The sequence below is a fragment of the Bos javanicus genome, chromosome 23 (genome assembly GCF_032452875.1).
Source record: "Bos javanicus breed banteng chromosome 23, ARS-OSU_banteng_1.0, whole genome shotgun sequence".
Classification (NCBI taxonomy): domain Eukaryota; kingdom Metazoa; phylum Chordata; class Mammalia; order Artiodactyla; family Bovidae; genus Bos; species Bos javanicus.
The window spans coordinates 43,686,223-43,698,856 of record NC_083890.1 but is presented as its reverse complement, the minus strand read 5'-3'; the positions used below and the strand labels follow the sequence as shown (position 1 = coordinate 43,698,856).

Genomic DNA, 12,634 nt, shown 5'->3' with positions numbered 1-12,634 from the left:
GTTTGTCCTGATGCCCCTGAACTCACGTCTGCCTCTCGCCTTCCTTCCGCTGCAGATCCTGGTGCCCCCGTGAAATTGCCTTGCTTGCCAGTGAAGCTGTCGCCTCCGCTACCTCCAAAGAAAGTCATGATCTGTATGCCTGTGGGGGGGCCAGAGCTCTCCCTGGCATCCTACGCTGCCCAGAAGAGTGGCCCGCAGGGTGGGGCCCAGCACCACCACACTGTCCTGCCCTCCCAGATCCAGCATCAGCTGCAGTACGGCAGCCTGGGCCAGCACCTCCCCTCCACCACCGGCTCCCTGCCCCTGCACCCCTCGGGCTGCAGGATGATCGAGGAGTTGAACAAAACGCTGGCCATGACCATGCAGAGGCTGGAAAGGTGAGGGAGGGCAGGGGGGAGGGCTTGTCTGGGGTGGCCGAGTGGGATTGGGGCATCTGACCACAGCCAAGGGGTAGGAAGACCAGCTCAAGGGCTGGCACTCCTGCCAGCATAGGGCAGGAGATCAGGGGGAGGGTGGCTTGAAAGTGAAATCAGATCAACATCTGAATGTCAAGAGAAGTTTGGAGGAAAAAACCATCTTGCCAGTTGCCAGACTAGAACAATCACATTTATCAAGAGGTATAGTACGTGTGTGGGTGGGGGGGGCGGGGGGGTGAGTGGATAGGTGAATAGATGCATGGATGGATGGATAATACATATTGTGCTTCTGTAGGCATTAACATTTTTTGGAAATGGATGCACATCATTATTAGTGTGGTAACCCCAAGGGCAGGGAGATGGGAGAAAATCTTTTACTTTTATATTTCATCTCTTTCTGTACTGCTTAATTTTTGATTTTGTGTATATTACTTTTATGATATGAAAAGCAATGCGGATATAGAATAAGAAAAGATGATCACGGCTAGAGCAGTGCTAGAAATGCAAAGAAAGGGGAAGAGCTACACCTTGTTCTCACTGATAGAGGAAGCAGCAGATGAAGTCTGATTATACAAGCCTGAGCCTTGAATAAGTACCTGCAACCTCGCGGAAGTCTTCTCTTTCATCAGATTCTGCCTCCAGGGGGAATCCAAGGACAGGCCTGTAGAAGTGACCCTAACCCTCCACCACCCAGGGAGAGCTCTCCTGCTGGATCTGAATTGCTTGTGTGTGTGCGAGAAGGCAATGGCACCCCACTCCAGTACTCTTGCCTGGAAAATCCCATGGATGGAGGAGCCTGGTAGGCTGCAGTCCATGGGGTCGCTAAGGGTCGGACACGACTGAGCGACTTCACTTTCACTTTTCACTTTCATGCATTGGAGAAGGAAATGGCAACCCACTCCAGTGTTCTTGCCTGGAGAATCCTAGGGACAGGGGAGCCTGGTAGGCTGCCGTCTATGGGGTTGCCCAGAGTCGGACATGACTGAAGCGACTTAGCAGCAGCTGCAATGTGTTCAAATACCACCTCGCTTGTGCCCAAGAGGTGGCTGTTTCCCAGTGTGGTTCCAAGGCGTGTTGCCTGACTTTGTTCTGTGGCGTGACCAGAAGAAAGTGTTGCGTTCTCGAGTGAGGCTGTGTTTGGGCTGGGGCCCCGAGTGCCTGCCCCAGGCTAGTCGCCTAGTCCTGCAGACAGGCTGCAACTGAGCCTCAGCCTTGAGAGCCCAGCCAATCGCCAGGCAGGAGCTGGGGGCGAGATGGACACAGTCAGGAGCTTTCTGTTGTAGTTGCCCTGGTACCTTGGACGGTGAAGAGTCTGCCTGCAGTGCAGGAGAGCCCCGTTCAGTCCCTGGGTCAGGAAGATCCCCAGGGGACGGGACTGGCAACCCACTCTGGTATTCTTGCCTGGAGAATTCCCTGGACAGAGGAGCCTGGGGAGCCACAGTCCATGGGTCACAACTGAGCAACTTCCTCTCCTCAGTTTTTCCTGCCTCTCAGTGGCTTTTTCCCTCCCTCTGTCTCAGCCAAATAGTCTATATTTGGGATATTAATGACTCCCAGGGAAGTGGTTATCACTGAGAATTCTGACTTGATTGGTTCACATTAATATCACCCCTCACAGGGGAAAAAAAAATTATATTTGGCCCATTGCCAGCATTTCAACTACTGTTCTTTTTTTTTTTTTTTTGATGAATGTGTCTCATGTTTTTAAAGTATTTACTTATTTATTTGGCTACACCGGGTCTTAGTTGCAGCCTGCAGGATCTTTAGTTGTGACAAGTGGAATCTACCTCCCTGACCAAAGATCGAACCTGGGCCCCCTGCATTGGAAGTGTGGAGTCTTATCCACTGGACCACCTGGGAAGTCCCTCAACTTCTGCTATTATTGTTAATGAGGACAATAATAATGTAAAATTTGGATGGCATTTTTTAGTCATTTATTTTACATACTTTATTATCATATTAACCCTCACACCACTTAGGGAGACTTATATCAGCAAAGAACCTAGGGAAGACTGGGTTCCAGCTACTCAAAAGGGTAGTCTACAAACTCGCTGCCCATCTGCAGAAATTGTACAGAAATTGAGACCAAACTTGTAGATAGTTTCATAGCAGTTTGGCAACTGCTCTCGTAAAGAAGACTAGTGATCCAGTGGTTGAGACTTCGCATGCAGGGGGTACAGGTTCGATTCCTGGTCAGGGAGTTAAGATCCCACATGCCTTGGGCTCAAAAACTGAAACATATAAAACAGAACCACTATTGTAACAGATTCAGTAAAGACTTTTAAAATGCCCCACATCAAAAAATTAAAAAAAAAACAGACCACTGGCAGGGAATGCAATTTCCTCATATCTCCTGTAACCCCGAGAACATTTTTGCATCTCTTCTGGAAAAATCTGACCACCTGAAAAAGATGCTCACCCAGCATACTAGTAGGATGTCGCTAGGTACATTTCCACTTAAAGCATGCCATTTAAAAAGTCTCCATTAGAAGTACTAACCAATAAGTTACGAGATATTCCTGATTTCCCTGTGTCTTCGTAGAATATTTCAGTCACATGTAGCCCAATGAATAGGTCTGTTGGACCTACACCAGATTAAGTTCTTTATTGAAATGAATCAGAGAGCAAGTGGGGAAGGAGGGAGATATTGGGGTTTTGCAGGTGGATGAGATCAGAAGAAGGATGTATTTCAGCATAACTCACCCCATTGTCCAGAAGGTCTGATTACTGCAGATTTCTTTCTTCTTCTTATAATTCCCTTGTCCCAGTCTTATTTCTCATCTTCCTTTCCTATGAGAGACACTTAAATCTTTGAAGATAGATAATATTCCCTTTATCCAGTGGTTTGTCCCTTTCAGGCTAAAAATTTCATCAATCATGTATTGAGATGGTTTCTAGACCCTTTTCTATCTTATTCTCCCCAAATTACTCTAAATCTGTTTTGATTTGAATGAAGATTCTTAACCATTACCCTAATCTATGCCTGATGACACTAAAGTCATTTTAGTTAGTTATAGTGCTTGGTGGTTGTTCAGTCACTAAGTCATATCCAACTCTTTGTGACCCCACGGACTGAGCATGCCAGGCTTCCTCGTTCTCCACTATCTCCCAGAGTTTGCCCAAACTCATATCCATTGAGTCAGTGATGGTGTCTGATCATCTCACCCTCCGTCACCTCTTTCTCCTCCTGCTCTCAGCCTTTTCTACGGTCTTTTCCACTGAGCCACTCATTGGCATCAGGTAGCCAAAGTATTGGAGCTTCAGCTTCGGCATCCGTCCTTCCAATGAATATTTAGGGCTGATTTGCTTTAGGATTGACTAGTTTGATCTCCTTTCAGTCTAAGGGACTCTCAAGAGTCTTGTTCAACACCACAGTTCAAAAGTATCCATTCTTTAGCACTCAGCTTTCTTTATGGTCCAGCTCTCACATCCATACATGACTACTGGAAAAACTAGAGCTTTGACTAGATGGATCTTTGTAAGCAAAGTGATGTGGTGCTGGCTCACTAGATTTAGGGGAGGGAACTGGAGACCATCTTCTGTGTTTATCAAAGTCACTGGGCGGCTTGGCCAGGCGGGAGGTGGTCCCTGCATCATGGCTAAGTACATGGGCTCCATAATCTAAACGCCAGGGTTTCAGTCTCAGAGATCACACTTCCTTTTGCCTTTGATTCCTCATCTTTAGAACAGGGTTAATAATAACACCACCAACCTCAATAGGGTTGTTCGTGAGGAACAAATGACGATCAGTCCACATCAGTCATCTTATTACACAGCATACAGCAAATGTCTGTAAATAAATGATGGTGAAAGTTAAGCAAAATCCTACCACACACAAAATTGACCTTGAGTGCCCCTAGAAGGCATATTGCAAATTGATCCAATCTTGTTGGAAATTTTGGGTTGGTTTTCCAGTGCTAGATCATCTTCGTTTATTTTCTCTTCACCGATGAGTCAGATCGTTTTTGACGGTGACTCCACAGGGTGGCCCAGGGCCTCCTTCCACAGCAGCGTGGCTGCCTCCCAGGTCCACCCCTTCTGTCCTAGTCCTCTGTCTTCGACAGTGACTGAGGCGGGAGCCTGGCCCAGAGCCTCGCTGTCAGCTGCTTTTCCTGCCCACAAGGAAAGAGCTTGAGCCCATCCCAGAGGAGCTGGAGGGGATGGAGGTGCATGTGGTACGAGAGGCCCCACTCCCACTGCTGCTGCCCACCAGTGTTCCCCCCTGCCCTGGTGGGGATGGCGAGGTGCTGCTGGGGCATGTGGCACGCCTGCCCAGTGAGTCAGGGACGGCAGACCGTCAGTACGCCCGGCTCTGCTCGGAACTCCCCATCCTGCCCTGGGAGCCAGGAGCCGCTGAGCATCCAGACCCTGGAGATCCTGGTGCTGCAGGAGGTGGGAGAAAGGCTGGCCTCTGGGTCTCTTTCCCTCCCTCCTCCACCTCCAGTGTTCCTGGAGCTCCTTACCCTCAGAATCTTCAGAGCTTGCCGCCCTGCTGGTGGTACAGCCCTGCACGAAACATAAAGGATGCTGCCCTCAGAGCAGCGTGGAGTCTGCTGGGAGCATACACTGGCCGGCCAGTACCTGCAAGGGTGCAGAAGCTGGGGGCATCCCCGGGAGCAGGGCAGGGGGTCCGCAGGTGGGCTTCTCTGGAGAGCTGCATTTAAACTGAAATCTAAGGGACTGAAAGAACCGGGAGAAGAGGGGAAAAGAATGAGAGAATAGGCAGATTAAAGGAAGGAGTGATACTTAAAGCTGGGCGATGAGATTTTTAATAAGAAAAGGCAGGAAGTTGACAGTTATTCGGCAGGTTCTTAGAGGACCAATCATCGAGAATGAGGGAAATGACAGAAGATTGTCATCTGATAAGGAGAGCCTAGGAACCTTTGCAGAGAATACAGGAGATCTTTTTAAAAGATCAGGCCAGCCGCTGTCCCAAGTGGTTTACTCATGTGCTTCATAAAGGAAAACCCTGCAGGTGAGATCGTCTGTTGATGTCCCCGTCAACCCTCTAATTCTATGTCATGAAATTAACCCTAATGTGAATATTTTTAGAAATGGAATGGTTTTCCCAGAAGAGTTGTTTATCTGTGTTAATATAGATAGTCCAGACCAACGATGACCAACCAGACCCAGAAAGGCTTCCAGAACCATCTTGAACTCTTATTCATGAGGACAGTAATAATGTAAAATTATTACTCAGTAAAATACTGAGTACTGCATACATTAGCTAGGGATTACATTACTACCTGTCCAGATTATTGAAAAAGGGACAGTTTCAATATTGGACAGAAGAAATTGAAATCAGTAACCACCCCCCCGCAAAAAAAATCCCTTCAATCTTCACTAATTCTATTATTTTATCATTATGTATAGACTCTTCAAGATCACCGTTCATTTATAATCTTAGCATTAAAACATTTCGAGGTGACAATTACTTTTCTTTATGTGGCCTCCAGGGTCATGGGAAAAGAGTAACTCTTGGTCCTGAACAGGACGGGCCCTTGGGTTTCTTCTGGCTGTATCAGTCTGACATAATTACTGCACTGATTTCTGTCAGTGTTTCCACCTGCAAGTCGGAGTGTTGATGTGATGGTGAGCAGATATGCCGTGATACCAAGCAGAAATGAACCTCTGAATACCCGTGTTATCTGATTTGTGAAGTGGCATTTATTTGAAGAAGTTTGGTATTTTGCTCATCGTTTAGCAAATGGCATATATTTTCAAATGAAATGTGTTTCCAGGGAAAGCATCTCTTTCGTACACTGATGACCATCTCTTCAAAATCTTCTGCAATTCTGGTGAGACATTTGTCTCTGACCCTTTGAGCCCAGAGTTATCAATCTCTTACTTTAGGCCAGTACTTCAGTTTTACAGCATATATTTATCATCTGTAAGTGGCTGCATGTAGATAATGTTTTGCACTATAATTGCTATTTTAAGGGGTAGAATGAGATTGCAGAGCAAGGTAATGTCACTTTGAGCAAGACAGATCCTTTCCTACAAGGCTGGTGAGCCAACTGGTCAGAGGAAGGTTAAATGAGACTAGATGATTCATTAACATCTTTTGAAGTCTTAAAGGGATTAAAAAAAGGAAGTATATTTTTCAGAAGAGAATCTGCCACTGAATTTTCCTATGTGTGCATCAGTAGAAATCCCTCCCTTGCCCGATGAAAAAGTATTGATTCTTTGATCTTCTTGGAAACCATTTATCTAGAAAGACTGTGCAGGCCAAAGATATTGAAAAGGCTAAAGGAAGTATTTTAATAAACTAATGGATAATATCCATAATGATTGGTCTATGATAAATTGCTGAGCTTTAAGTACATCCCTTGCTGAAACAGCAACTACCAATATTGAGGTTTACGAGTCATTACTCTCTGATCTTGCAGCAGCCTGTGAGTTTGGTAGAAGGATTTCTCCATTTACCTGATGAGGAACTGAAAAAGCAAGATGCTGTACTAATGAGTGGCTCAGCTGGGACCCAAATGTGGTCCTCACTCCAGGTCCTGCCCTCCTGACCCCACGTCCAGACAAGCTGACGTCTAGGGACAAAGTCATGTGGAAGAACCAACGCTGTCTGGTTCCTCCGTGTGAGATGGAGAATGCTCTCAGGCAGACTCTGGGTGTGTCATACGGTCCTATTCACCACATCCTGACCCCAGACACCATCTCAGAAATGTGAGTCATTGGTCCCTAGAAGGACAGAACAAGGGATGTAAATGCATTCATTTGCATTCATTACCACCTCTGGAAAAAAAGACTGAAAACACATTCTCCACTCAGGAAATCTCAGTCTCCTGCTCTGTATATAGAATGGCATCGTTTCCTGCTGACTAAAGTCCCACAGAAACACAAGATCTCCAGGGGAGTTGCTTATCTTAGAAGGCTGTGATAAGCACCATAATGCCTGCTTGCTTTCCTCCGGGGAAGCTGATTAAACTGTTTTCTAGAAACGCTGGGCTGGAAGAAGCACAAGCTGGAATCAAGATTGCTGGGAGAAATATCAATAACCTCAGATATGCAGATGACATCACCCTGATGGCAGAAAGTGAAGAGGAACTCAAAAGCCTCTTGATGAAAGTAAAAGAGGAGAGTGAAAAAGTTGGCTTAAAGCTCAACATTCAGAAAACGAAGATCATGGCATCCGGTCCCATCACTTCATGGGAAATAGATGGGGAAACAGTGGAAACAGTGTCAGACTTTATTTTTGGGGCTCGAAAATCACTGTAGATGGTGACTGCAGCCATGAAATTAAAAGACGCTTCCTCCTTAGAAGGAAAGTTATGACCAACCTAGATAGCATATTCAAAAGCAGAGACGTTACTTTGCCAACAAAGGTCCGTCTAGTCAAGGCTATGGTTTTTCCTGTGGTCACGTATGGATGTGAGAGTTGAACTGTGAAGAAAGCTGAGCGCCGAAGAATTGATGCTTTTGAACTATGGTGTTGGAGAAGACTCTTGAGAGTCCCTTGGACTGCAAGGAGATCCAACCAGTCCATTCTAGAGGAAATCAGCCCTGGGATTTCTTTGGAAGGACTGATGCTAAAGCTGAAACTCCAGTACTTTGGCCACCTCATGCGAAGAGTTGACTCATTGGAAAAGACTCTGATGCTGGGAGGGATTGGGGGAAGGAGGAAAAGGTGATGACAGAGGATGAGATGGCTGGGTGGCATCACTGACTCGATGGACGAGAGTCTGAGTGAACTCCAGGAGTTGGTGATGGACAGGGAGGCCTGGCGTGCTGCGGTTCATGGGGTCGCAAAGAGTCGGACACGACTGAGCGACTGAACTGAAGTGAACTGAACTGAGGGTGTTAGTGGTTACTTCTCTCATCTTCCAGCCTCAGGCACTGCCATCTGTAGCATAATTTCTCACACGTTTTTGGGCTCCAAGAAGAAACGTCCTATTGAAAACTCTTCTGAAAACTCCCTTTATGAGTCTGTGCGGTCTGAATGACAAAAGCCATTCCTGTTGAAGTTTAATGTCATTTTCAGCATCCTATTGGAGGGGAATACATTTTCTCTGTCCTTTCAGAAGGTTAATGTCATCTTTTTTTTTTTTTTCTTTTGCATTTTAACAATGGTTGCATATGAAATCAGATGGCAGAAAGCAGTGTCCCTTTATGACACGTTTTTCTTTAAAAATAGTAGTGAAATGATTCCCAGGTATTCTCAGGGAAGATAAAGGATTTAAAATAGTCAGTGATTTTTAATTTCAAAACCTGCCCCTGATTTCCTAGGAGAGTATCAAAGGTGCGTGATGGCGGGTAATCCCACGCCCAGGATTATTCACAGTGCTCTATATGCATCTCCCTATTATCATGTGATGGAGATACAGTGATGGTTATGGGGGGCTTGAAAGGGGGCTAACTGTGTAATGACCCTGGTTGTCACAGATGTCTTGGCATGCATTTCTTAATGAATTATTAAAAACAAGCTGCCTCTCCCTCACCCAGTCATGAACAGGAAAGGTGAAACAGTCTCAGTTTTCAAAGTCTGTGGATTTCTTGGAAACATGTGACTGTTTAAATGACAGGGAAAAGTGGTGAGGGGGGCTGGGGGCCTGACGGGGGCCGTTGTGTCCTTTGCCTTTTTTTAATTTGGCTGCAGTAGGTCTTGGTTGTGGCGCACGGGCTCTTCAGTCTTCCTTTCGCCATGTGAGATCTGTACTTGCATCACGAGAACTCTTGGTTGTGGCCTGCGGGATTTAGTTCCCTGACCGGGCATTGAACTCAGGCCCCTGTATTGGGAATGTGAAGTTTTAACCACTGGACCATCAGGGAAGCTCCCTGTGTTCTCAATTTACGTGTCTCCTATTTGGTTTGTTGTTGTTCAGTCACTAAATCATGTCTGACTCTTTGCAACCCCATGGACTGTAGCCCACCAGGCTCCTCTGTCTGTGGGGTTTCCCAGGCAAGAATACTTACTGGACTGGGTTGTTGTTTCCTTCTCCAGGGGATCTTCCCAACCCAGGGATCGAACCCGCATCTCCTGCATTTGCAGGCAGATGCTTTACCACTGAGCCACCAGGGAAGCCACCTACTTCTTTTAGTAGAGCCCACATGGAGAGTTGGATTTTCCAAAAAGAAGACTGGCTAAGTGTTGTTTTGGATGGAGACAGCACCAAGGGGAGAAGAAACAGCTTTGGACTTCCCTGACATGTCACGGGGACAGAGAGAAGGCGAAGAGAGTTTGCAATGCCTGCTTTTTACTGACTTAGGACTGCTGTTTTACTCTCAAGCTTCCTGAATCTGATTTTCATGTGTCTCTTGTGAATAGCAGGCCTCCTAATTTAGGTAAACTTCCGCTTGTTCCTTCTGGCTTATTCAGTTGTTTCATGAAGGAAAGTACTCAGGCACTTCCATCATCTGGGGAGAAAGTGAGGACAAAACAAAGTGGACATCCTCCCAGGCTTCCCTTTCTCTGGAGGAGGCAGGTGATACGCCAGTGAATGTGTTAGATGCTGTGTACTTACATCCATACACTGGAGGAGGCGCGAAGCCAGGGAGTGAGCATCACCTACGATAGTGATGCCCTTCCGTCCTCCAGGAGCTGCATCCTCACTGCGGCACCAAGAAACCCACTGCATCTCTTCTTACTCGTAACACATCTCAGGAAAGTTACATCATTTGGAGCCTTTGAGATGAGGGAACGGAATCTCTTCCCCCCTCCTCCTGGAGAATAATGTAGGCCCTTAGGTGTTAATATAAATTTATTGTAGAATGTCACATGAGAAGAAATCTTCTAGCCCAACTAGCTCACCATACAACGCAACCTGACTCTGGACAATCTTACTGAAGGGGCCTGAGAGCCTGTGAGCGTAGAGTTGGGAAAAATGCAGTGGCCATAAGCTCTCTGTGCTTCTATGCTCACATTGTCCTGGGTACCCTGGCCTTCTTCTTTGTACAGATCTCTCTGCCTTATCTCTTTGCGTTATCTTCTTAAGAACCCTAGTTCGCTATTTCCACATCTTTAATTCTCTGTTCACAGGACACTTTCTCTACACAGGAAGACTATCTAAGGGTCGAGGATGATTATTTTAGTGAATTAAATGATGGGAACTGTATTATGACTACTGTGACTCCTAGAGACTTCAAATATTTGATTGACTTTTCCATCAGTTCTTAAAATGTGGACAAAAAGGAGGCTAGGATATGAAGAGAATGATAATCAGCCTCTGTCTTTGAAAGGCTTGTAGTCATTGGGGCCAGGGAGTAAATGCTTAGACATGTGATTATAATATAACCCGACAGATGCTAGAAAAGAGGTGGGAACAGAGGCTGTGGATGCAGAAGGGGCTGGTTTCCACTGAAAAATCAGGAAAGGCTGCTCAAAAGAATGGCATCAAGGCTCTCCCTGAGGTTGGGTGGGCTGCTGCAACCAAACTTTGAGGGGCTCGTTCTGAGGTGGAGTGATGGCAGGAGAGCTCAAAGTGTGCTTCAGTTCAGTTCAGTCACTCAATCTTATCCGACTCTGTGACCCCATGGACTGCAGCTCACCAGGCCTCCCTGCCCTTCACCAGTTCCCAGATCTTGCTCAAACTCATGTCCATCAAGTCGGTGATGCCATCCAACCATCTCATCCTCTGTCGTCCCCTTCTCCTACCTTCAACCTTTCCCATTTTCTGGGTCTTTTCCAATGAGTCAGTTCTTCACATCAGGTGGCCAAAGTATTGGAGCTTCAACTACAGCATCAGTCCTTCCAATGAATATTCAGGACTGATTTCCTTTAGGATTGATTGGTTGGCTCTCCTTGTAGTCCAAGGGACTCTCAAGAGTCTTCTCCTACACCACAGTTCAAAAGCATCAATTCTTTGGTGCTCAGCTTTCTTTATGGTCCAACTCTCACATCCATACACGACTACTGGAAAAACCATAGCTTTGACTAGATGGGCGTTTGTTGGCAAAGTAATGTCTCTGCTTTTGAATATGCTGTCTAGGTTGGTCTAGCTTTTCTTCCAAGGAGCATCTTTTAATTTCATGGCTGCAGTCACCATCTGCAGTGATTTTGGAGCCCAAGAAAATAAAGTCTGACACTGTTTCCATTGTTTCTCCATCTATTTGCCATGAAATGATGGGATCAGATGACATGATCTTAGTTTTTTGAATGTTGAGCTTTAAGCCAACTTTTTCAGTCTCCTCTTTCACTTTCATCAAGAGGCTCTTCAGTTCCTCTTCCTTTCTGCCATTAGGGTGGTGTCATCTGCATATCTGAGGTTATTGATATTTCTCCCAGCAATCTTGATTCTAGTTTGTGCTTCATCCAGCCCGGCATTTCACATGATGTACTCTACATGTAAGTTAAATAAGCAGGGTGACAATATTCAGCCTTGACATACTCCTTTGTCAATTTAGAACCAGTCCATTGTTCCATGTCCCGTTCTAACTGACAAAATAGAAAAAGCAAGAGAATTCCAGAAAAACAGCTATCTCTTCTTTATTGACTATGCCAAGGCCTTTCACTGTGTGGATCACAATAAACTGTGGGAAATTCTTAAAGAGGTGGGAATACCAGACCACCTGACCTGCCTCCTGAGAAATCTGTATACCAGTCAAGAGGCAACATTTAGAACCGGACAGTATGCTTCAGAAGCCAAAAGGCCTCTGTGGCTGGAACTCGGGGTGCATGATAAGTAACAGTAACAAATCAGATTGGAAGGAATGAGGGGTGCAGATGGCAAGGCACCTCCTCGTCCATTCCAAAGAGGGTGAGGCTTGTCCAGTTGACAATGAGACCCTTGAAAGGTCTTTTAATTGAGGGAATGTCATGTTCAGACCTGTCTGACAGCAGCAAGGAGTTGTGTGGGTGGTGGTGAGAAGGAGAGAAAGTTCTGGAAAAAGTAAATCTTGAAGCCACTGCAGGGATCTGCTGCTGCCCAGGTGACATCACTACAAGACCAGGCTCTACAAGCCCTACTGCCCGAGTTCAGTAACGCCTGCACCCCTCTTGCTGTGACCGTGCCCGGCGGCCTCATGTTCCCTCTCTAAAATGGGAGCGTAACAGTAATTCTGATCTCACAGGGTGGCTGTGAGGCTTACATGGATTTATCCTGGTGCCGTGTGAGCACTGAAAGCATCAGCTCTCATCACCGTTGCAGGCAGTGGTCCAGGAGTGGTTAGGGAGACTCCCGCTATGAGGTCAGGGTGAAGGCTCCATGGTCACCTCCAGGGTTAGGTCCTGATCGCCCGCCTGGAGGAGAAACAGTGAACACCACCCAGGG

At 46.3% G+C, this 12,634-nt stretch overlaps 1 protein-coding gene across 11 annotated transcripts in view; it reads left to right on the top strand.

The window, feature by feature from the left end:
• Positions 1-12,634, top strand: part of PHACTR1 (phosphatase and actin regulator 1) — a 525,946-nt gene that overhangs the window by 471,242 nt on the left and 42,070 nt on the right. For all 11 annotated transcript variants that reach the window (XM_061398847.1, XM_061398845.1, XM_061398849.1 and 8 more), the window contains one exon: positions 56-377. In XM_061398847.1, coding sequence (XP_061254831.1) covers positions 56-377 — 322 coding nt within the window. The remainder of the gene's footprint in view (positions 1-55; positions 378-12,634) is intronic.